At 39.6% G+C, this 26,670-nt stretch overlaps 1 protein-coding gene and 1 non-coding gene across 2 annotated transcripts in view; one reads left to right on the top strand and one right to left on the bottom strand.

Annotated features, from left to right (window-relative positions):
* The first annotated feature begins 12,677 nt into the window (after nt 1-12,677).
* trnap-ugg (transfer RNA proline (anticodon UGG)) lies at nt 12,678-12,749 on the top strand. Its single transcript has one exon. It is a non-coding gene; the product is annotated as a tRNA-Pro (tRNA).
* Nucleotides 12,750-17,463: 4,714 nt separating this feature from the next.
* lrp5 (low density lipoprotein receptor-related protein 5) overlaps nt 17,464-26,670 on the bottom strand; it is a 75,685-nt gene continuing 66,478 nt past the window's right edge. Inside the window, 16 exon segments of the mRNA XM_053320008.1 lie at nt 17,464-17,582; nt 17,584-17,763; nt 17,765-17,812; nt 17,814-17,841; nt 19,180-19,268; nt 19,270-19,278; nt 19,711-19,856; nt 20,046-20,279; nt 20,380-20,490; nt 21,290-21,404; nt 21,406-21,527; nt 21,785-21,910; nt 22,025-22,087; nt 22,090-22,233; nt 24,171-24,361; nt 25,280-25,529. Coding sequence (XP_053175983.1) covers nt 17,514-17,582; nt 17,584-17,763; nt 17,765-17,812; nt 17,814-17,841; nt 19,180-19,268; nt 19,270-19,278; nt 19,711-19,856; nt 20,046-20,279; nt 20,380-20,490; nt 21,290-21,404; nt 21,406-21,527; nt 21,785-21,910; nt 22,025-22,087; nt 22,090-22,233; nt 24,171-24,361; nt 25,280-25,529 — 1,925 coding nt within the window. The 3' untranslated portion in view covers nt 17,464-17,513.

Raw genomic sequence — 26,670 nt, 5'->3', positions numbered from 1 at the left:
TGTCCACATCTAGACAAGAAATATAAAATACACACATTCATGCTACCAAGCATGAATGTGTGTGAATGTCCCCCTGATTTTAATGATCCCATGACATTTCCTCTGGTGCCACCCTCAGGACAAACTTTACACTTACTCCCACTGGTACCAATGTAGCTGTAAGTACAGTCATAACATCAGTAGTTGTTGTGTTCCTGCTTCATGGAACATTGATTACTAGCTAAAGTAATGCTAAAGTAATGTACACAGAGGAAGAGGAAGCAGAATTGTAATTATTTCAGCTTCCACTTCCAGTGTCAGTGATGCACCTGCTGCTCTGTGTGCACCATGTGGACATCTGCTCCATTCACTAAACCAGGACAGCTTATTGTAGCATGTAGTGGTGAAATCTTTTCCTGTTTTACATGTCAATAGAGATCTATCTTGTACTATTTGCCCATCTGCTTTTATGATGAGGCTTGAGAATACTGTAATCACTGTACTGTAATCTGATTTATTTAAAGACAGTAAACGTTTCACTTTGCTCTTTAAAGGTGATTAAAAACCATAAAATCATGTGTGACTTCCGCATGGTTTGCAGATTATTGAGGTGTACTTGTGAAAGGTGGAAATGTTGGCAGCAGTCTTTTAAGGTCAGAAGCAGTGCTGATAGTGATGGTGTTTTTCCAGCAGGAGACACAGGAAACACATTTTTTCAAAATCTTTATCCCAAAAAGCTCCAACAACAGTTCGGTATGAAATCGTCACAATATTCACCAAGAAAATGGCAAATGTTGACATTCATGAAATAAATTCGTGAAAAACTCCACTTTTTCCAGAGCTTTCAACTGTCTCTCATAGTTTTCATCTGTGTTATAAAATGCCCTACAATTAAATAAAAGACTATAAGATGTAAAGAAGCTACTAAGTGGACAATGAGTTAAATTTTTTCTTTTTCTCAAACTAATATTTTCTAGGGCAAGAAGGAACAGTCACACTGAAGACATAAATCATTAAATTAGATTACAACAAATTAGGTTAAAACATGTTCAAATCAGTCCAGGTCAGGCTCTTTAAAGACCAGTGAAGTCAAAGGTCAGTTTTGGCTATAAATTTCACACTAACATATTTGTGTGTCTGACTCAGTGTGTTACAGTTATCACCCACACACTCCTCCTGCTTGGGTGTGTATGTGTTTAAAACCTTTTAACCTCCGACAGATAAAGATGGTACACTAGCAGATCAGCTGGACAGTTAAGCGCACTCTCCCAAATCAAAGACACATGCACACAGAGTAAACCTCTTATGCTTCCACCTGTCAGAAACAACAGGCCAGCAGAGGATTTGTAACTAAGAGAAACTGTTTGGGTGATGATCTCACAGTTAGTCCTAGCACCATCAAAAGTATAAAAAACGATTCACAACAAGATCAGCTGTGATGGATCTAGTAGGAAGGTAATGGGTAGACTTCCCTGCTGAAAAATATACTACATCTGCAGATAAATGACAACAGAAAGTAGCCAAATTACTATTTTTCTGAGTGTGATGTTATGTTGTATTGTATTGAACTACAGTGGTCAATATGAGAAAGGATCTCTTAATACAGCAAACTACAATCAAACTAATAATCAGTAAATAGGGATATTTGGATCATGACTAAAATATATTTTCAGTCTACAGTTGAGGATGCCTGTTTATGGTATGGTTGCTAAGTAGTGTTAGCATTAGCATTTTGGTTGTGTTGACTAACAGGTGTGTTAGATATATTTCTGGATAAGAGACTGCTCTTCTCTTTTCTTCTCTTCTTTATTTATTTCACCCACATTCAGTCTTCAAAACAGATTAGCTTGGTCTCGTCTTGACTTCGGCCACCATCCATCCATCCATTATGTATTTCCCTCCATGTAATTGTTGTATGTGAGGTGGTCAGCTCACAATCTGTCCTCAATGTGTCTTGGTTGAACCTTAACCTGTCCTTTCACATGGCCAGGCACTATCCACCCAAAATGCATTTCAATGTAAGGTACCCATGATATCTCATCTATGTCAATGGTAAGCAAAGAAATGTAAATTCTGTTTCTGCATTCTGCATTTGTCCTGTGTAGGTAACACCATGCTAGCCAGACCTTCTCTCTCCCTGTCCATCTCTGTCTTCTAAACCTGAAGTGGTCTGAGTGGCTGGACACCCTGACTGATGTTTGACTATTGTCCACACACAGTATAAAGGAGGAGCCCTGTCACAAACAGCAGGTTTAAGTGCATGCATGACATGAAGAGGATGTGCATGACCTTCTGTTTACCATTTAGATCTAATACAGTACAACACACACTTTGCACAACCTGTTATCCAGACAAAGATGTGGTTAGATAGCACAATTTTAAATTCTTTATTAAGTCTTTCATCATTTGCAGTGATAAAAAGCCAAAATAAATACTAGTCAAAGATGTATAATCACCTCACACAGCAGTTTTTCGTGGCACAAAGAGATGAGCAGCATAATATTTGAAATGCTAAATCATCATGTGCTTCAAGACCTACTTACTCACTCATTGAAAGTCCTGATTCAGCACTATTAAACTGATGATTAAAATGTGATATGAATCAAAGTTTAATTGGGAGTTCATTAAACTGTCATCAAGTGATCAGCTGATCAGTTTTCACTGTGTTGGACAACACAAACACTCAGCACACTGGTGGTCATACAGTGGTGTTACAGAGTGATGTGTCTTTTCTCTCACAAACAATCTTTGTCTGAATACAGAGAGCAGCTGCTGACACAATTTAACCAGAGAATAGATGAACTTTTTATTTCAGCTGTAACAGAATGAATGTTAATGAAAAACAGTGAGGTTTGATAAGAGATTTATTAACATCTGAGGTCTACAGCTCTACAGCTCTGGTAGCTGGTTCCAAAATGGAACCAGCTACCAGAACCCATTATGTTGACAGTATGACAGTATGTTAGAAAATATACACACTGTCCCATATTCTTTTTTTTTAAATAAATACTATAACATACTAATGCACATTGAAGAGAGAATCTTTAAACGTGTTAGCATGACCTGCTTCATTAATGCTTCCTCACACTGTCACCAGCAGCTTCAAGCTTCAGGAAATGTGTGGTTGACAGATACTGATTAGGAAGCCTCAATCAGTACAGTATTTGGATGTTTGGATTAAGTGTTTGTGGTATCTGAGTATTAGTATCATTGTGAAACAGGTCATTTAACACCAGTTTTATAAATGTAAAGGGGGAAGTCAACATGAGTAAACCTGAACTGAATGAGATTATACATGCAGTGGTGGTTTTAAAATAGTTTTGTATCATAGCACTGCTACTTGATACTAGATACAGCCCAAACAAAACTAAACCTGCCTGGTTTCACGGAGAGCTATTGAGCTGCAGTACTGTACAGTTACAGGCAGAAGAATACATACATGCTTGTTAGCACAAACCTGGTGTGCAAACATAGAAAGAGTGTTGCAAACCACAACATACTCTCCCATTAAATGCAGCAGCATGCCGGATCTCAGATGACTGCTGCACCCCTCAGATCGACAGCACACTGGCTGTTAGATATTGTTTGGTGGAAGTCACTATCTATGTGGGTAGATCAGTGAATAGTATTTCTCCAAATTAATGTAAAAGTGTTAGGGTTAGGGGTAGGGTTAGGAGCCATCAAGAAAAGTGATTGAGAGAGCACATTTGTACAGTATATACAGTATACAATGAGGAAATACTGTTTAACTTTAACTTGTCACCTGTCTACAGTAAATAAAAATGTTATAGGCTTGGCATTATATTATTTCAGTTCAAAATGTATTTCTTGTCTTGCCACCATTTCAATGGAAACTTGAGCCTTATTGTAAATGACTGTAAATGCCTGTTTAACTGCTGCTTTTCAAAAGGGAAACATGAGAGTGATGTAAACTCCAGCAGCCCTCTGTCCCCTTGTCTTTCCAAAGCCCTAATGATGAGTTTCAGGCAGTTCCCTCCATATGTCCCCACTCTGCAGGTAACATGTGATCTGCCTTTATCCTCCCTCTCTACTTTGACTGGACAAAAGTCAGACCCTCCTCCTTCCCTGACACCTTTCAGTCCAGCCTCAGCTAGAGTCTCTGTCCACAACTCTGTCAAAGGGAGAACTGTGGGAACCACAGGTAAGAACAATGCCCCCATCCCAACTTGTAGTTTCTAGAAATCTGTCTTTCATTCAATATCTATAAGGTCAATCATCACACACTATACCTGCTCATTAGTATGACAGGTACAGTATGATTGGATTTTTGGAGTATTCCAGTTATGTGTTTGTGCATGTAAACATTATATCCTGATTTCAGACTCATTGATAAGCACTTATTATGGACTTGAGATTGTTTCGATGTTCGGTTTCTTAAGAGTAGGCTTAAAACGTTCCTTTTTGATAAAGCTTATAGTTAGGGCCGGCCAGGATTGTCCTGGACCAGCTCCTAGTTTATGCTGCTATAGGCTTAGTCTGTCGGGGGACTCCCATGATGCACTGAGCTCCTCTCTCCTCCTCCCTCTCTCTCTCTATCCATCCATCTATATCCATTAACATTCATGTACTATTAATGCATTCAATAACCTAAACTTCTTCCCTGGAGTTGTCTGTGCTCTCTTGTCTCACAGGTAATCTGGGGTTGTAGATGACTGGATGACAGATTCCAGTCCTGGATTTACTAACTTCAATGCTGATTTTCAATGTGCTTCTCTCTCTTATCCTTTCTCTCTCTCCTCTTTACAATGGTGCATGACTGCATCTACAAAGACAATTATATAGAGGGAGCTGAATAACCAGGCTTCTCCTGTTGCATGTGAACATTATATCATGAATATAATCAAAACCTGGATACTAATATACATGTAAATATATTAAAACATTATATGTCTCCTTTTGTAAGTTTAGTTTTATCTCAATTCCTTTAAAACTGAATATAAATTATTTTCAAGAGTAAATGGTCATTACTGAAAGCAGTAGTATATAATGTGTTATTACCCAGCCAGTATGTCCTTGTGGGCTGGGTAATAATTTTGCTGCAAATATGAGTCCCAAGTGGGTTTGTCTGCAGTTTCCATGGTGGTCCCACCTGTGTTTGCCCATATGAGCTTCAACTGGGTTCTGACTGGGTTTCAGGTGGAGCCATGTAATATGTATGCTCATATGGGGTCTAAGTGGGCCCATTTAGCCAGCACGTTTCCCATGTTTCTGAAACAATATGGGGCCCATATAATTAGCCCTGTTTGTGCCCATGCCTGCTTAGCCACTTACATCCCTTATTGGGCTCATGCAGTCAGCCCATGTGGGCTTCACATGTGGGGCCCATGTTACTAAAACCATGTGCACAATATGTCCAGTTCAAGAACATGCCCACTCAGTGCCAAAGTAGCCCACATTTAACCCATGTGGGGCCCGATGGACATGCTGGCTGGGTAGTAATGTTGCAAATGCTCAAATCATAGTTTAACTTAAAGTTCTATATTGTTTGGACAAAGACATTAGTTATAGAGTAAGACTATCTTTAGTTGGCATCTACAGTATGAGGACAAAAGACAAGCTTTAGGGAGGACACTTGCAAACCAATCAGATTGTGAGATTTTTCCTACCTGTTTTATAATTCTGACTCATGGATGGGATGTCATCTTCCTGTGCTTAAGCCGGACTTAAACGGTGCATAGTGTGGACATGACTGACACACACAGCTTTCCAGTTTGTTGTAAGCTGAGTCACAGAAATGTTTAATCTACATGCATTTAATCAACATGACTAACAGCTCCAAGCAACTGAAAATTACATCATAAACTCTGACTGGTTGGGGTCAAATAACCCCAAAAATGCCTACTCTATTCAACCTGTACATAAATAGAAATGTAAAAGTTATTATTTCACATGGAGTTTTGAGCAGTAATAATTTCTTGATGAACAGCAGCTATGCTCACTGTGCACTGCCCCTGAAAGAGGTAGAAGTATAGTCCAGACATGAACTTTAAAAATCCTGTTTGACTGGGTCTTTGATAGCAAATAGTGATACTGGTATACAGACAGTTAACTGATCACACACAGTATTGACACTGCAACTGAACTCTGTGTAGACCCATAGGTGTGGTCACTTGGCAGCTGCAGCAGGACAGCGGTGAGGGAGGAGAGGAAACATTAAAAGAATTTCAGGAGAAAAGGAGATAAAACAGAGGTGACAGGGAGGCAGAGAGAGAGAGAAAAGACCCACGGCTTCCAGGCAGCTGGTGTAATTACAGAGCGGCGAGCACAGAGGGAGAATAAAGGAGAAGAAAAAACAAAAAGTTGTAGAAGTTGTAGTGCTGGTCTCCACCTCTTCCCTGCCTCTGTTCAACCCTCAGCACCTGTCGCCAGCTGGACTAACCTTCCCTGGAAAGTTTCCCGCTACACCTGGACCTGGACCTGGGCTTTATTCTTAAGCAGGGCAATTAAGTGGTCAAGTCAAGATTCAAACCAGTATGACATCACCAGTTGGCTCAGCAACAGGGCAAAGCAGGGTGCAGGTTTCTCCTTTATATGATTCAGTGGGACAACAGTTATTTTTTGATTTTTGTACTTTTCTCTGTCCTTTATTTCCATATTTGCCTGCATAGCTTTCCCCATTCTCCACATAATAAAGAATGAGAAGGCTGCACCACAAACATGTATTCCTCAGTTGTGTGTCTTTGTTTGTCCTGTGTGTGCTGGTAGGTTGTTGTTTTTTTAAGTTAATGTATCATGATGCAAATGATAAAGGATGTGGAATATAGAGCATTTTGTGTGAGAGTTTTTCATTAACTATCTTGTGGGTTCTGTCATGACATACATTTGTTATAAATCACTCTTCATAATGGGCCAGAACTCTGTCATTCTCCAGCCTTGTTATATATGTGCACATTTTAGATACCCATAAAAACTATATTATTATATTACTATAAAAAAGAGTATTACTACTATTAAATAGATAAATATATGTTAAAAAGGCCTTTTACTATATTGTATTTGGTATGTTTGATGATATTTGCAGGTGTTGTTTTATCATCTGCCAATGTTAGTAATCTAGATAGATTTCTGATCTGTGCCATATGCCAATAAAACTAATTTTAATTAAATGTATTAGAAAGGAACTCCAGCATTCATTCAACAGCTTGACAGACTTTAGAGGAAATATTACATAGACATTAAAAACTGCTATATTTATGTAAAGATCAAGTTGATGAATACAGGCATTATACACAAGCTACTCTGCAAAAACAGACATGACACAAAGAGATACGTTTTTCCTGAATTTAACAGAAATGAATGAATGATATCAACCATCATCATTTTAACCCATACATACTGTTCAAGTCAAATTTGAACAGTATGTTCAACCTGTTTTGACATTTAACAGCTGTAAAAACACCACACATTTATTTTACTCTGAAATTTGATGACTTTTCCTAAAGTGGCCCAAAATGCACAAAAATGAAAATATTTTAAATGTCATATTTTTGTATAGATGCTACAAATGTTTGTCCATTGAGTCTGTTCTGGGTCAAATTATCTCTGTATCTATTAACATGTGTTTTAGTGAAATGAATAGTTTTAATAAGATAGTAGTTTTTATGATGTAGCGGTAAAGACTGATGGCTCTAATGGTTATACAATAAACCCCACACTTCCATAAAGTTCTGCTCATTTTCACTTTACATTAAATACATTTACATCATTATTGCTATGTTATATTTTCATGTCTTAGGTCAAATAGGACATGATATTGTGTGATAGGAGCTGTTTTTTCTCCATGTGGTGTAAAAACTTGAGATGTTTCCTTGTGATGATGCACTTTAAATACATTTTGGTTTGATGGATGACATGGTCTACCATAGTTTGTCCTCTCTTTAAAACATTATTACAATCTGATGCTCAAGACCCAATTCAACTTTCTTCCTGAAAACAACTGTTGCTTCAGGCAGGGATTCACACACAACTGGATGCCACACATTCTGTTGCAGTCCTATAATACAATATGTAGTATATCCACATTCTACCACACTAGATCTCTATAGGTAGTGTGTATAGAAGATACTCAGATCCTGTAACAGCATCAAATGTGATGACAATGCCACTAACAGTTTAGGTGATTTTAGTAGAAAGTGGAACTGGCCTTTAGCTTCACTATTCCAAATACACAATAGACTGAATAAAAGAAGCATAGAAAACTAATATGTGTCTTTGTAGGTACTATAAAGCTGGTTCACACACACACACACACACACACACACACACACACACACACACACACACACACACACACACACACACACACACACACACACACACACACACACACACACAGCACACACAGTAGTGGCCTGAGGGGATCATTAGAGAGGCACAATACTACTGCTGGGCAACAGGGTGGATTCACAATGTCACAGGGAAATTCCCTCCCACCTGACAGAGGAAGAAAGTAGTCAGTGAGCTGCTATTCGGCCTGAGGCAGGAGGAGAGATAGGAAGCAGCGAATGCATGGGAAAGGGCGGGCTCTCTCCTCTGGACTCTCAGTAAGGACAGAAATGAGGCTTCAAAACACTTGACAGAGATAGTAATACATTTCCCTGTCACACATTTATATAGTAACATCAGTAGGATTGGTTTAAAAATAGCGTTGGTCTATGGGCTGATTTTGTGTTTAGGAGATAATTTTCTACCTATTAATTGTCCGTAAAGTCTGTATTAGAAGTTTTTTTGCTAGAGCACTTTTTATATTGTATGATGTTAACTTTTTGTCTAAATGAAAGGAGAGCTGATCCTAAAGTTAAGACATATTGAACACAGATCCCAATTTATTCCTATGAGGAGTATTTCATGTACATGTTTTGCACTGTTGATTTACAGTATATAATAAAACTGAGTACATCCCTGTGCAATATTACTACAATGGTAAATGAGTCAACGTTGTACCATCTTACAATAATAGTATATTAATAATAGCAGTATTTTTAGATGGAGTCACTAGACCTGTGACTTCCAATTAACATTAATTACTGATCAAGATTATAAAAGAACCTGTGAACACCACCACGCTCTGAAATCATGGAGAGCGTGGTGGTGGAGCGTGGTTACCTGAACAAGTAAGAAACTAGATTGAGACTTCATAAAGAAGGGAGAGGATACAAGCAAACAAATGATCTTCAAAACAGAGGCCAAAACACATCTAGGAGGTTTAGTCATACCACTAATATTAGTGGTATTACTCATACCACTAATAAGAGAATTCTTGACAAATGCAAAATTCACTTTACGCAACCTTGCATTTAAAAACAGGCAGTCAAGAGCTTCTGATTTGGTATAAGTAAGAAAAATCTTTGCTCACGAAATTGTAAAACACTACAAGATTAAACTGCCAGAGAACTTAAAGCTCAAGTCAAAGCCTTCTCTGACATTAACCTTTCCTCCTTCTGTGCTCCAGATTGGTAATTTCTCCTAATTTCAAAATGATACAAATCAAATGAGTGTTTCTCAGTTTCTGTGTGAGATATGTGTTGTGGTACCCAGCAGCTCAACTCATAGGCAGGGATGAGCAGGGACGCCTGTGTGTGGATGTGTGAGAGGAGGGGCTGGTTTGGCAAAGTTCACAAGAATTTACCAGATTTTAAGATTTGTAGCAAATTCACATGAACAGTTAGGCTATAAACAGACAGCTTTTGAGTTATTAGTTTCACCAGCATGCTGAAATACTGCTTTTCTACATGTTTAGCTTGGTGAACAGGTGGTTTGATAAAGTACTTACTGGCATTTTACTCACGACAGCGCTTACAGTATCAAGCATAGCTGTTGCAAAAGAGTATCTTTTCACTTCATCCATCTCCCTGAAAAACATTTTAAAACCTAAATGTTGGCCTCTCTCATCAAATGAACATCTGTGGGCATCCATGCTAAAACAGAGTGTGGACACCTCATCACAGAACAATGGCAGCTCTGTTTGAGGACTCCACAGTCTTTGGCTGGTATTATTCTCCCTCTGTGACCGGAGTGTACCTCACACAGCTTCAACAAGGCTCTGCTAATTGATGATAAACCCTCTGTGCACTACCTGCCCAGCAAACAGCTGACAGACAAGAAACAGCAGACTAAAAAAGTTAGAGACTAGCTGGTGAACATAGTATGACTCAGTCAAATCCAGTGGATATTGCTCAGAGCTGCTGTGTTTTTAGTATCTCTTTGGGTTCCTGTCTTTCCACTGTAACACAGCAAGGAAACACTGTCTGGAGAAACACATAGATTCATGACTGTGAGTCATGACTGAGAGTGCTGAGCCTCATATAGCTTCAACCTTTAAATCCATGTTTAGACATTATGAGGACTGTGTATTTTGTTCATTGGAATAGTTTTACAAAGATATCTTCACTGACAGTGTGAACAGCAGGAATAACTACAGTGAACCACAATAACTAATACAAATGTGAACATATTCTCCAATGGAAACAGGACTTGTGGTAGGCTGTGACAACTGTCAATCAAGGCAAGGCCTGCAGTAGATCTGAAGAAGAGTCAATGCTACAATATGCATTCAACTATTTAAAATAATATGTATGTTTTTTATTAGTGTATAGTCACATAAATATGCATGAATGTAATTCTTAAGTACTGGATGATGCATCTTTTTTAAATTGTGAGGCATAATGTGAGTCTCAGATTTACTGCAAAACAGGAGTTCATCTCAGAGGTATAATGTGAACTCAAAAGTCCTTTCATTCCTCCACCGACCGTTAGTGTATTTCATGCAAATATCAAACACATTTCAAGTCACACAAATAACACCAGCACCAAGTTATTTAACTAAACAGCACTGTTGCATCTGCTTACAGTTTAAAGGGTGGGTTCACAATTTTTGTCAGAGTCAAAGTGGGTCTTAAAACACCAGTCAAAAGACAAAATGAACATGTGAAGCTGTTTTTCTTGCTGTAATGATTCCTCCTGTTCATACTGACCATTAGAAGATCCCTTCATAATACACTTACAATGAAAGTGATGGAGGATCCAATGAGCCACACTGCTGCACTGACTGATATGTTGCTTATATTAGATTATCATCAATCAATCAATCAATCAATCTTCATTTGTATAGTGCCAAATCACAACAAAGTTATCTCAAGGTACTTTACACATAGAGCAGGTTCTAAACCGAACTCTTCAGGTTTTAACTTTAAAGAGACCCAACATTCCCACATGAGCAACAGTGGCAAGAAAAAACTCCCTTTTAACAGGAAGAAACCTCAGACAGAACCAGACTCAGAGTTTGCGGCCATCTGCCTCGACCAATTGGGGTTGAGAGGAGATACAGGAAGGATAGAGGAGAGAGGCACAATGAAAATCAGCAATGAAGCTAGAAGGTCCGGGACTGTAGTCTGTCATCCAGACGTCTACAGGCCCAGATTACCTGTGAGACCAGAAAGCACAGACAACTCTGGGGAAGAAGTTTAGGTTATTGAATGCATTAATAGTACATGAATGTTAATGGATATAGATGGATGGATAGAGAGAGAGAGGGAGGAGGAGAGAGGAGCTCAGTGCATCATGGGAGTCCCCCAGCAGTCTAAGCCTATAGCAGCATAAACTAAGAGCTCTAAGAGCCCTAACTATAAGCTTTATCAAAAAGGAAAGCACAATAACTTCAGTTTTTTCTGAGTTTAATAACAGGAAGTTGCATGTCATCCAGGCCTTTATGTCCTTAATACATGTTTGTAGTTTTGTTAATTGGTTAATTTCATTTGGCTTTATTGATAGATATTATCGAGTATCATCTGCATAACAATGAAAATTTATTGAGTGATTCCGGATAATATTTCCTAAAGGAAGCATATATAAGGAGAATAGTATTGGTCCAAGCACTGAACCTTGAGGAACACCATGTCTAACTTTTGTTTGCATGGAGGATTTATCATTAACATTTACAAACTGAAATCTATCAGATAAATATGATTTAAACCATTTTAATGCTGTTTAATGCTGTTCCTTTAATACCAGTTAAATGTTCAAGTCTCTGCAACAGGACTTGATGATCAATGTGTGTGTCAAAGGCAGCACTAAGATCTAACAGAACAAGGACAGAGAGAAGTCCATTGTCTGATGAGGTTAAAAGGTCATTTGTAACTTTCACCAGTGCAGTCTCTGTGCTATGATGAGCTCTGAATCCAGACTGAAAATCCTCAAATAAACTGTTACTATGTAGAAAGTTACACAGCTGATTAGCAACTGCTTTCTCAAGGATCTTAGAGAGAAAGTGAAGGTTCGATATTGGCCTATAGTTGGCTAGAACCTCTGAATCAAGAGTAGGCTTTTTAAGAAGTGGTTTAATTACAGCTACCTTAAAGGACTGTGGTTATATTATAGTTACAGTAGTTTTGCTTAGAAATTGCACCAAAGACTAACAAAGACCTTCAGTACAAAGTCAAGAGATATGAAATAAGTAGCATAACAAGCATACAGAATGGAAGTGATCGAGCATGACTGTTCTCTTCTGCGTCAAAACAGTCTGTGAGTATCTGTTGGTAAAAGGCTGGAATTCCGCTAAAATCTAATATAGTGCAATTACTTCGATTTACCAGTAGATGTCAACCTCACATCATAATTGATACAACACACGCCTGTATAAACAAGGTTAAATACCTTTCAGATCAGATATTGTCTATAGTGGCTCGTTGGTCTAGGGGTATGATTCTCGCTTTGGGTGCGAGAGGTCCCGGGTTCAAATCCCGGACGAGCCCGCGTTTTGTACATAAATATTTCTTTGTGTATAGTCTATTGCTTATGTAAGAGAAATGCCCTTATGTACCAGAGCAGAAAGCCCAGTTATCTGTCTGGAGTTTGCAACCCTCAGCTTGTTGACTATGTCCTACAAGTTCTCAGATAAGATGTCACTCTAAAACAAACACTGTGTAATCTGATATCAGTAACACAATAACTGAGGGCCATGCCAAATTAATGATGTCACTGTAAAAAGATATGAGTATGAATTATCTTTGTGTAAATTCTGTCTCATCTGACCTAGAAGTAACTGTGTACCAGTCACATTTTCAAACTTGACATGTTTGATTTTTCATGTTAACAATCTTGTTCTGACATGAATTTGGCCAAATTTGTTAAAATTTAGACTCATTTTTTAAAAAAGCACTCCATACTTCTACATCATTCATTTTGATAATACGTCTGATTTATGATAATAAGCTTCATTTTAGTCAGAAAGGTGACACTAGGGCTGGGGAATATATCGATATTATATCAATATCGTGATATGAGACTAGATATCATCTTAGATTTTGTATATCATTATATTGTGATATGTCATCAGTGTTTCTTTTCCTGGTTTTAAGGCGACATTACAGTAAACTATGTAATTTTCTGTTCAGATGTTCTGTTATTTACCTTTTACCCACTTTGTCGTTATATCCAAATTACAAATGATTATTTATCAAAAATGTCAATGTAAATATTTTGTGAAAGCATCAACAGTCATCTCTACATTAGATTACATCGTTGCAATATTGATATCGAGGTATTTGGTTAAAAATATTGTGATACTTGATTTGTCTATATGGCCCAGCCCTAGGTGAGACTACACACATACAGCAGCATGATGATGATGATGATGATGTGTCTGCTGGTTTGGTGACAGGACTAACTGGTATGACTAATGTAACAGAGCCATCATTGTCATTAGTTCCACCTGTGTTTTTCCTGCTACGACAAGAAAAAAACTCCCAGTGGGAAACAAGCTGCAGGTGACTTTAGCTCAGTTCATTCATGGAAAACAAAGCGGACACAAACACAGAATAATTCCTTAAAATAGAACCTTTATTATATAAAAATGCTTTTGATACAAAAATGTCACAAGTGTAAATTACACGAAGCATTTTTAGCTGAGACAACAAATACAGGGTTTGTTTTAAGGAGTTTTACTGACACAGTGGTTTGAGGCTGGGCCTACAGCCCTTTGTAGAAATGAGTTGTGTTGCTGAGAGTTCCCACTGATCCATTAGACCTCACTGCAGCTCTGTTAACCTGCACATCCTTCTCCAGCCAGCCAGCACACACAGCTGGCAGGAGAAGAATGAACCAGGTAACAGCAGCTGCTTTACTGCAGGTTCCAATAGTTCCACACCTTTAACAGTGTGTTTGGGCCTAACGCACTACTGTAATATAGTGAAGCTTAGAGGACCAAGCTTCTCTTTTGTTCTAGTGGATGACATAACCGTCTTTAGTAGAACTCTCTGACCCTGAAACAACTGCTGGGAAAGAAAAAAAAAACCTGTTGTTGAGAAAAACTAAATGAAGATTTATAACAGCTTTATCTTGACAGCCCGGCTGAAAGCTAAAACATTTCTCTTTTTCTTCAAAAACACTCAAATATTTCCTGGCATAAAGTATCCTGACTATAGACTGGCTCTTGCAACAGGTTATTTTGAACTAGGGAATATTCGTTTTCCAAGTGCATGAGACATCCTCCCATTTTTGGTTGCATGTGTCTTCTGTTGATAATGTTACATATTTATTAAGTGCTCAACTGACACTGAAAACAGTTTGTCTCCAGATAAGATAAAAAGGTCTGAATGCTGAGCTGAGAAAGATGAAATTTATAATGGAATCTTTCTGTGAGCAGACCTAACCTGAAACTACCTCATACTGAAATCTACTATTTTTGTCATACTACACTGTCAATAAGTTTTGGAGGTCTTTGTCTGTTTCAAGTGAACATTGAATACATGTATCCTCTATACATTTAAACAAAACATCATCATGTTCATTACATTCAAAAAACAGAATGAACTGTTGTGGACGAGGAGAGATCTATTTCACTCATCTTGGCTACCATCAGACGCTTGAAATCGAAATCCAGGTTTCACTTCCTGTCTCTGATGATCATCCATAATTCATAGAAGCACAGTGACAAACACAGGCTGCTGCATTTGGATGGATTTGTTTGAATATAAGAGGGCAGCATGTTCAAATCAAATATATAGAATCTCTCTCTAATCATTAGGATTCATACACTGGGGATTTTCTGTAATAAATCTTAAAACACATCTGGGCATATGTTCAGACAGACTTTGGTGTTACAGTAGTGAGGTTCCTGCAGCAGTGACATCAGGGTTCACTAGTCATGTTCACTGCTCTGCTATAAAGGCCTCAGTGTGCTTCAAACCATCCATCTAACAGCGTCTGAGAGGCCTTTTTTATTTTTTAATGTCACTTTTCACAAATGTGTCGCATTCAAGTGCTACAGAGACTGTTGGAAAATGTGCCGCTTTTATATAATGTAAAGGAGAGAGATTCATGTGAAGCACACTGAGGCCTTCAGTAGATTTGTGGTTAAAATGTCTCAGCTGGAACTCTTTCAGCTTTTCACTTGTCTATTTCCCAAAAAAAAAAAAAAAAAAAAAAGACTCCTTCAAACTAAACATGGCGGCCGACATTAAAAACATACATAAAATGATCTACGCACAAACAGAAAATACACATAAACAAAAGTTGCTATAAGAATAATTTTGTTATTAACTGTAAAATAGCTTCATGATCTACTGCCAGTATGAGAGTGGTAAATTTGTGGATGTTTTGGGTGTTCGTTTATAAGTCATAATAACTGGTAGAGTATGTACACAATAGCAGCAAACATACTTTTGGTAAACGGATGACAAGAGTAAAAAGGAAAAAAAAAAAGGTGGAAGAAGAGGTTCAGGTTCACAACGAGAAGCCTTCACTTCTCACAACTCCATCACTGACTTCATTACACTTCTGTACAATAGCTTTACACCATGATATTCATTTTGGTTTTGTCGTTGTCAAGGCGGGTGAGCTCACAGGGACAGAGATGGACAGCTGGTGGAGGCGTCTTTGTGTCCACACAGTTTAAACAAAAAGAAACAAAAAGGCCCCGAGTTCAACTAGAAAGAATTCCCAATTTGAAATGTGAGGGACACAATTTCAAAAAAAAAAAAAAAAAAAACAATGTACAAAAGTTTTCACACTTTGATCTTGGCCCTACTCCATCCATCCATCCATCCATCCATAATCCTACACATTCATTCAGTCATCATCTACAATTTTATCAAATGTTCACATCCACTCATTCACACACTCATCCATCCATCACTCACTCATACATTATCTCATCTATTTGTCCTTTTTCTTTTTTTTTTTTCTTTGTCTGTGGAGCGGTGGATCAGCCAGCGTGAATAAAATAGTAAAATAATTCTTCTGTGATTTTTATTTTTTGTTCATATTATTTTAACACTATATACAGTCCTGCCGCTGGTCTGCCAACACGGACGCTGTGAGGAAGAAAGGAAGGAAGGAAGGAAGGAAGGAAGGAAGGAAGGAAGGGGACGAGTGATGCCAGGCTGGAGAAGAGGAAGAGGAGGGGGGTGGGGATAGAGTGAGGTGGTGGTCCATGCCTTGGATTCAGTCTTAATAAATGGACTCCTGCGTTTAGAGGCTTTTTAGAGGAGGCAGGAGCGCTGAGAGTGAGTGAGGAGTTCAGCTCATATTTATACGCTGATGGAAGTCTTGATATTAAAATAAAAAGTTCCCCAGCAGAGGAAGCTTTCTCTTACTGATGGAATGGAAATCTTTTTTTTTTTCTTTTCTTTTTTTTGTTGCTATGTGGCACTTTTCCATTACGCAGTTCTAACACTACTCGGCTTGCCTTGGTTTGGTACCAGAAACATTGTTCTCCATTACTATAGTACCTCCTCAACGTGGGCGGGGTCATCATAGCAACGCTACGTTCAACTGCTGCGACTTTGTTTTAAACGCGTCACAAACACATAAACAATGGAGGACATGGAGGTGACGGTGTACTTGCTGCTGTATGTGGCTTTCTGTCACACACAAAGAGAGAGAGTAGTAGTTTTGCGTATAGGAGCAATGTTAACTCATGTGAAACTCATTATAACTATTGTAGCCAGTATTTAAAAATACCTGGTTTGATTCTTGTATGGGACGGCTCATGACTCTTTTGACCAATCAGTGGCCGGCAGAGTGATTATGTCACATTTTAGTATCGGTTCGGCTCGCTTGGAACCTCAGCAGAGCAGGTACTAAAGAAAGTACCAAGTACCAGGTACTATCCCTAGTGGAAACGCATAAAAAAAACAGAGTGGAGCAGAGCCGAGCCGTGCTAGAACTGTATAGTGGAAAAGCTCCAATAGTGTTATCATCTCGTCTGTGTGTCCTGCAGAGAGGCGGAGAGGCAGCGATGGCGTCACAGCTGCAGAGAGAGAGCAGGAACACACAGAGAGGGACAGAGCACAGCTGACTGATCAGTTGATGGTCAACCTGAGAAGCTTCAGGATGACTGGAATGATGAAACGAGCTTAAAGCAAAGCACTGGAGCAGCAGGAGCGAGCTGGTCACATGATGAGTTCTCTCCTCGGTAAAGTAGGACTGGACCGGAGCAGGAGGGGGGGGTCTCTTGTGGTTCTCTTCCTTCCTCACAGGGAGGGGGAGGGGCTCCCTGGGCTCGTTTTGGAGGGTCATGAGGAGTCGGTGCAGGGCGACGGGGGAGGGGGGCACAGGTGGAAGTAGGAGCGCTCGGTGGAAGGGGGACGGGGGGCAGCTCTCCTCGGCTGACAGGTACTGGGATCGGGGAGTGGGGGGCGGGGGGTAAGGGTCGGAGTCTGAGTTCAGGTCCATGTAGTACTTGTTGTGTTTGCCGTGGCCGCCGTGGCTCGCGGCCTTCCAGCGGCCGGCTGACGACGCCAGCCCGGCCACCGGGTGGTGGGGGGGTGTAGTCGCTGTCGCACACGTCGGTGCTGCAGGGCGTGGTGGGGGGGGGCGGCACCACGGACTGGATGGTAGGGCCTGACAGGGAGGAGACATGGTTACTATATTTCATCTTTACTACTGGAATAACACATTATTATAGCTAGTAGTATTATTACTAGTAGTAGTAGTATTATTATTACTAGTAATATTATTGTTGTTGTTGTGTCTCTGACAGTCATGATTATTATAACATAATAGTTCATCCTTCATCCCATGCTTTATATTACTGGGTTAGTTATTGGTCATCAAGTTTTTATTATAAGTTACCTTTTCCTGTCCTATGTCTTTATTCATACAGTGATGTCTTTAATAATTGACTGTAAATGTTTTCTTTCTCCCTATCTTCACTAAATGATACCGTCCTAAAAACTCAAACATATGAAAAAGTCACATGTTCAAGTCTGTCTTTGTCCACAATGTGAAAATACTTGTTTGACTCATGAATCATGAATTAATTCATCTGATAAATATCTGAAATATGAACTCAAATCAAACATATAACTAAAACTTACTTCATGCAAAATTTGTGTTCTGTTTATCATCATCATCATCATCATCACTATTATCATCACCATCATCATCACTGCCAGTTTACTCAATGCAGTGATGTTAGCAGTAGTTGTTGCTGGATCAGCACTTTGTGCAGCATCATGTTGTGTTACAGCTGACAGTGTAACACCAGCTGACAGTGTAACACCAGCTGACAGTGTAACACCAGCTGACAGTGTAACATCAGCTACTGTAGACTATAATATTCTCTCCTCTAATATCTCTGTGACTGTCACATGACCACCTGTCATATTAGTCATGGAGCACTATTGTTTAGAAAGATGGATTTTAACATCTAACCTCATATCAAAGTGTTTCTCTTTATATCTGTCACAGTGCAGAGCTTCTCTGATGGATTCATATTTTATAATATTTTCTCCTGCTAATAAAACTTACTTACAAGCAGAAGGGGAAGATTCAGTTGAAGCCATTATAATTTACTCCTTTACTTTCTCTTTAAGGTTATTGAATCATCTCACTGAGCTCTGTCACACACAGTCATATATTCTGCTCATTAAAGCTGGATGTTTTTATGGCTGCACCATTTTAGACACATTTCCACTGAATTCAGCCAGACTAATTTGCTGTCTGTAAATTTTGGGATGTCCCCTTGAATTAGTGTGTTGGTCTGAACCAAGTTTGTGATGACTGACCAACCAGTGAGGTTAAAGACGGAGGAGGAGGAGTAAACAGTAAACCAATCATACTCTCATAATGTGCTGGTGTCACATGTGTTAACTTCATTTGTAAAGAGTCAGGCTTTAGTATGAGTGTGAGTGTGTGTGTGTGTGTGATTGTGTGTGTGTGTGTGTGAGTGAGTGTTACCTGTATGATCTGGTGGTGGATGGACTGTTAGAGGAGTAGAAGATCTCTGTGTTGTAGAGGGAGCGATCAGTAGCTGGGGACGGAGGAGGGGTTCAGGATCTGCAGACAGAAAATATCCATGTGTCATGTGACTGTGGAGAGGGACCTGTGTGTGTGTGTGTGTGTGTGTGTGTGTGGTCGTGTGTGTGTGTTCGTGTGTGTGTAATGTGTATACTTGTGTGTGTGTGTGTGTGTGTATGCGCGCGTTTGTGTGTATGTGTTTGTATATATGTATATGTGTGTGTATGCGTGCGTCTGTGTGTGTATGTATGTGTGTATGCATGTGTGTGCATGTGTATACTTGTGCATGTGTGTGCGATTGTGTGTGAATGCATGCATGCATGTGTGTGTGTGTATGTATGTGTGTGTGCGTGTGTGTGCGTGTATGCACATGTGTGTGTATGTGTGTGTGCGCGTTTGTGTATATGTATATGTGTGTGTGTATGCATGCGTGTATGTGTGCATGTATGTGTGTGTGTGTTTTGCACAGACCTGAGGGTAGAAGGCTCCCTTGGTTGATGAGGAGCTGCTGGATGAAGCTCCGGTCACATGGTTCCTGTCATAGAGAGGAGCTCCACTGCTGCTGCTGCCCATCAGACTGACTGAACTCATCATGGACTTCCCACAGGAGATACCTGCGCGCAGCGCGCACACACACACACACACACACACACACACACACACACACACACACACACACACACACAAACACACAAAACCACATCATGTTACTGACACACCTTCACATATAAACCCTGCTGTAAAGGAGGCAGCTGTGTGTGTGTCTGTGTGTGTGTGTGTGTGTGTGTGTGTGTGTGCTCGTACTCTGGAAGGTGCCGGGGTGTGAGCTGCTCGGGCGATGAAATCGAGAGGCACGTGAGGCGTACCGCTGATGTACTGAGGGAAAGTCCCGCTGGGGCCTTTGTAGCGTCGACACACCACACGCTGGCACACGAAGTAAGCGCCCCCGATCACGAACACCAGCAGGATGATGGCGATGACGGGCCCGATGGTGTTGGGTCCCGTGTTGGGGATGCCACTGGAGGGAGGTGACACGTACTCTGCACATGGAGAAGACAGAGAGGAGGAACAAGTTTAGTGGACGTGATGGAACTCCGTACTGTGGAGCGCTAATGTCTGAGTGGATTTTGAGCGTTCTACCACAGGCCAGCTCGTCTGATCCATCAGGACAGTCAGAGTAGTTGTCACACTGCTGTTTCTTGGTGATACACTGGTTGTCACCACAGCGGAACTGGTTTGGAGGGCAGATGTCTGAGGAGGACAGGAGACAGAGGCACATTTGGCACAGTTTCAATAGTAATGATAAGTTGATTGGTTGTAAAATAATGACAGCATAATGATCATAATGATAAATAACAAACTGAATGAATATAATCAGGCTCATTCACTCCTGCTCCAACCCAGATCTAATTTAATACCTTAACTCCTACAACCTCCACACAGTTTAATACATTTTCATTCCATATTTAAAACTAAATTTAAAACATTTTAAGACTTGTTAAAGATCGGCAAGGACGTTGGGTGGAAGCTTCTTAGTTGACCTGATGGATTGAAATCTGCTCCACTAACAACACAGTCTTAACTGTAAGCTTATATATGACACAAGCTGCTAACTAAACAGGCTGTTGTGCTTTTAGGTTAGTGTTATCTATTAGAACTTCCCCTGCTGTAGTTTTCCTTCATAGGGCTTTTGTTAACTGAACTCATCCTGGTTAACAAACTAGGGCAACCCTGAATAAAACAATAGTTAAGCACATACAGTATGTACCCTGTAGAAGTATTTACTTTAAAAAGAGGCTCAGTGTAAAGCAGATTCTGTGCTCTCATTTTTATATGTGACACTGAGTAGGATCATGATTTGGAGCAGCAGAGTTCATCTGTGAGTTATAACCTAGAGATGACACTATTACACTATTATTAATAACAGAAACGTAAGCCATTAGCAGCTTTGGTCAACAATGATCCATTATGATAATATGGTAAATGGAAGCTGATTTGAACGGCATATCCATATACTGGTCACAGAGCTGTAGCTGTTAACAGAACCTACTTTCACAGTCCTGCTCATCAGAGTGATCGGCGCAGTCAGGCTCTCCGTTGCAGCGCCTCTGAGCATCGATGCAGCCTCCTTTATCACACTGGAACTGGTAGGCCAAGCAGACGGGGGCAGTTCTCCTCATCGCTGCTGTCGTCACATTCGGGAAAGCCGTCACAACGCCACGCCATGGGAATGCAGTCGATCTCACCTGTGGAGCAGGTGAACTGCTCTGTGGAGCAGGTGGGAGGCTCTGAGAGAGAGAGACAGAGAGAGACAGAGAGAGGGAGAGAGGAGAGAGAGAGAGAGAGAGAGAGAGAGAGAGAGAGAGAGAGAGAGAGAGAGAGAGAGAGAGAGAGGAGAGAGAGAAGAGAGAGAGAGAAGAGAGAGAGAGAGAGAGAGAGAGAGAGAAGAGGAGACATATGGTAGGTGAGTGTGGTAGGTGAGATGAGAAGAATTTGAGAAGCCTTCAGGGTGTAAGTCTTCCTGTAAGAGTGGTTTGATGCTCACCTCCACAGTGCAGCAGGTCCTGCAGTAGCACCAGGTGCATGGGACAGGAGCATCGAGGTGTGCCGTCGCCCTTAGCGATGCAGATGTGAGAACACCCTCCGTTGTCACGTGAACAGGGGTGAGATGCTGGAGAGAAGCAGAGACAGAGAGAACCATGAAGAGATGACTGATACTGAAACAAAGTACTTTCTGAAGTCTATCTTACTGTAATATTAACAGTAGAGAGACAGATCCTCATACCAAACTCCTGAGGGTCCATCTCCTCCACAGCATGGATGGAGGTCAGGTATGATATGCGCCCTGTATGCGTGTCCGTCCGTCTCCGGTCAGTTTGTCCACCCTCTCTATCATCTGCTGCTGCCGGTCGATCCAGTACAGGTGATCCCCCAGAACTGTCAGCCCCATGGGCTGCAGGATGTTGGAGTCCTGGAGGACGATGCGATTGGCTCCTGGTGAGAGAAAGCAGAAAGCACAATATTGATATATTGGCTAGTATTCATTTATTTGAATGAACTCATATTTTTGATAATGATCCTTTTCATTTACTTCTATGAAAACTATGTGAAGATATGTATTAAATAGAACATTTTACAGTATAAATATAAATGTGTCACTGCTCTCTAGTGGACAGAATCTGTAATGATCCTCTTTGACATCTTCATACTGACTCCAGCTAACAGACTCCAGTCTGTTTAGACCTACTACATATAAACAGACTGACGTGTAACTGAGTCACTGCCACTGTTTGGTGACCTCCCTTATTTTGGGAAAATAACAATTAAAGTCAAGTCTAAACTGCAGTCAGTCAGTGGTGAGCAGTAAATTGAGATTTGGAAGCTTACTAATCAAAACCACTGTGTGTCATCACTTACAGTAATAGACACACACAGTAGTTATTTAGAATCTGTAAAATGTGGTGCATTGCATTGTGGGATTGCAGCATGTAGTGTACATTCCATCTTTAAGAGCATGATGTATTGCATATATGTACACACAATTCAAACACTAAACATGCTGCACTGTAAAGTAAATAGGGAGTGATAATGTTAGAAGTGATCCAAATGTTCTGTTACACAACACGATGGAGAGATTAGCTGCTGGATCAGGCAACACATCACACAAAAATGCTTCTTTTTTCAGTTGTTTAAAAATCAAGAATGCATATCAGACATTGTGTTTTTCACTGGTTGTACCATAGATAGAAAATGAGAAAAAATGTCCCCTTCTCACATTTTTGGTTTTACCCATTTTATTTCATTTGTAATTTCTTTAGTATTATGTTTTATTAATCTTATATTACCTTTTACTTTATTTGTGTATACTTCATTTTGCATTTTTATCCTAACTCATTATTATTTCTTCTTTTTCTTTTCTTGTCTTTACAACAGTTCCATTAATAGATAGTCATGCAATTATTACTGGAAATTTTTAACATCAACGTTTTTTTGTATTGTTTATGTATTTTGTTCTTATTTATGGATGTGTTTTTTATGGACACTTTTTTTTATGCACTCTACTTCTCAGCAGATAAAACTTCACCTAACAGCTTTGTCTCCTGCAGCTCATCAACGTGTGAGAAATGGCTGTCACCTTCATTAACCCAAAGAAAGAAGCGTTGCAGCTGAGCAGTCCTCCCGCTATCAGTCTCTGTCTGTGTTCTTTGGTCTCAGTTCAACAAATCATTTGAATGTGTGGAGCAGCTTCAGTCAAATGTCTGTTTTTGGTCATGTTTTCAATGTGGCTGCGTGTGGCTATAAATAAGCTGTGTGAGTGGAGTTTTTCTTGATTCCACTCATACCTGCATCTCAATCTGATGATAGTGTGCAGTGTGTGTGCACGGCTGGAGAGACAGTCTGCACCATGTTACTACACTTACACTCTGTGATCATCACAGCAAAAAACTACATCATTAGTTTGGAAATCATTTATTATAGAAGATGTTAAGGTCTGCTACCAGAGCACAGTATCTGTACATGAAGTTGTACACACTATTAACTTTAGATTGCCATTAAAAAAATAAATCCTGCTCTGCTTTATATTTGAATTATTATTCCACATATTTATCAAAATAGATAAACAAGTCTGTGCTTAATATTATGATGCATTGCACTTTTTACTGATATAAAATGCTTCTTCTTCTTATAGTTTGAGTGCATCATCTCCACAGTGGGTAATATAATCTAAATCAACATAATGTGATGATCGTCAATCTAATGTAAATCTAAATCTTATGATGTGTGCAGTTTAGAGAAGTTAACGTTGTCACAGAAGGGATTCCAGGATATAGTATGTCATTTGTGGGAGACTCTGGGAACTTCCTGTAGAGTTGTGATGTCTGCTAATGTGGCTCAGTAAATATTGATGCATGTGTGTTTCAGTGACTCACCTGTCAGGTCGCTGCTTTCGATGCGTTTGAGGTCTGCGTCCACCCAGAACAGTTTTCCCAGTTTATTGTCCAGAGCCAGAGCTACAGGTCTGATGAGACTAGTGGTGAACAGAGACTCTCTCTCTGTCCCGTCCAGACTGGCTCCTTCTATCTTAGCTGAGCGCTCCTGCACTGTGGTGAAATACATGTACCTGAAAGGAGGGACACAGAGACACAGAGACACAGAGACACAGAGACACAGACACACAGACACACAGACACACACACACACACCACAAACACACACATACACACACAAACTCACACGTTAATCTGGCTGTCACATTACACCATGGTGGACAGAGAAAACCTATATAATGTCTCAGACCAAGCTCAAAGTAAGTGAGTAAATGTGTGTGTGAGTACCCTTAGCAAAAAGTAGTATACTTGAAGTTTATTTTATTAAGTATGCCTGAGTGTAAGTATAAGTATAGCAAGTATACTACGGACCATGTACTTGTAGTGTACTAGAAAGTATACTAATTTAATACCTCTTCGGACTAAATTGGAACATTTTAAGTTTATAAAAGTATACTATCTATATACTACTAGTGTACTAGTATATACTTTTAGTCCACATTTTAGTTTATTGAAGTATACTTAAAGTATAGCACAAGTACACTCTTCTGTATAGTGCCATTGTACTAGTTCTAAACTATATAAGTTTATAACAAAATATTTTTATTCTGCTAAATTAAATGTAAGCACGAGTCAATGACTTGACCTTATTCTGTACTTGGATCAAGATATACTAAGTATTAGTACTTTGTGGCAGAAAGAAGTAAAAAGCATACTAAAGTACAAGTATAAGCTTTAGTATTAAAGTATAAGTCTAAGTCTTAGTATTAATGTACTTAGTCTTAGACTTTTCTTTATACTTTTCAGTATAAGCCAAGTATACTTCACTATACTATTCTTAAGTATATAAAATATAGTATATAAAAAGTAAACTTCAAGTATACTGCCTCAGTTTTAGTATAAAATAAGTATACTCGTAGTACACTACTTTTTGCTAAGGGTGTATGCATTTCCATCACAGAGAGCACAGCCTAGAATCAGCTGCAGCTCACCCCTTTCTCTGCGTTGACCACGATGCCCGTGGCTTGTCTGTGTCGTCCTTCAGGACCACTCCCACTGTCTGTCCGTCCATCCTCTGGACGTTGATGGTGTTGGTGGTCTCACAGGTCCAGTAGATGTGGCGGCTGTAGGGGTCCAGGCTCAGGTCATGAAGCTGATTCTCCGTCGGTAGACTGCTGCCGCCTGCTATCATGGTGGACTGGAGGAAAAAACACACGGAGGTCATGTGTGAAGCTCTACTGGCTGATTTCCTCAACAGTTTATAAAAGCTTTAACATCTGTCTCACTGTTATTGGGGTTTTGAGAAGATGTGTTAAGTGCTGTTTATTTGCCTCTTCATAAGCAGGATTTCTTTAATCTAATATTTAGGGGACATTAATTAGGGGAACTAATTAGTTGTTGGTGTGGACTCTGTGTGGACTTTTATTTTGAAGGTCTCCACAGTATCACGGCCCATAAAGTTGAAGGACTCAACAAGTACAGGCTGACAAATCCTGGCTTTAACATGAAAGGATCTGTGATTGGGTCAAGGTCCAAACATGCTGGAGCTATTTCCCATGATGCAGCTCATCAGTTAACACCCATGTTCTTCACACTGCCAGTTCATAACAAAGGCTTTCTGTAAAAAAGAATATGACTGCTACAATATTCTAACAGTAAGCCAGATGACATCATCAGGGTTATTTTCTTAGACTTGCAAAGTTCCTCCAGAGACACAAGAGACAGTTTTCACGGAGTAATACTCCTCATGATCAGATCATAACTCTTCATCTACACAATATTTATTACTGAATTCATTAGTTTAACATGTACATGAGCTTGTATAGTTTAGTAATACTACTAAATATTTGGATGACACCAAAAAAAAGTGCATTGTTTTGTAATTCTCTACCATTTTTCTACAACTTCTAGTTTATTTCTTGAACTCACTGCACAGTTTTAACTTGATCTCTTTTTTTTTTACATTTGAAAATGTTATTGTATTTATCATATTCTATAAAATGTTCTACTGGACCATGAAATAGTCTTTTTTTCCATAAGATGAATCAAACACTTATTAATGACTAATGGAGAATTTATGATATGACTTGGTGTAGAGACTAATTATGAGTTAGAATATGAACAGTATGTAAGGGTTATCCAAATCTAGATGACATGTGCTCCTCAATGGTAGGCAGCAAATCCTGAAGGAATTTCAAATATAGTTGATGTTACAGCGACACAAGAAAAAAGAAGAATGTTCCTTGACTCAGCAGTCAGGAGTCTGACTCAGTTTTGTCTGATAATCCCAGGATTGAACTCCAGTCTAAACATCAGTGTGATGGTCAGGTATCACTGTGTGGATCTTGATGCAGATAAAAGATTTGGATGATGGCCTCTAAAC

This window comes from Scomber japonicus, chromosome 5 (assembly GCF_027409825.1).
Source record: "Scomber japonicus isolate fScoJap1 chromosome 5, fScoJap1.pri, whole genome shotgun sequence".
NCBI classification, from domain to species: Eukaryota; Metazoa; Chordata; class Actinopteri; order Scombriformes; family Scombridae; genus Scomber; species Scomber japonicus.
This window is presented reverse-complemented; position numbering and strand designations above follow the sequence as displayed.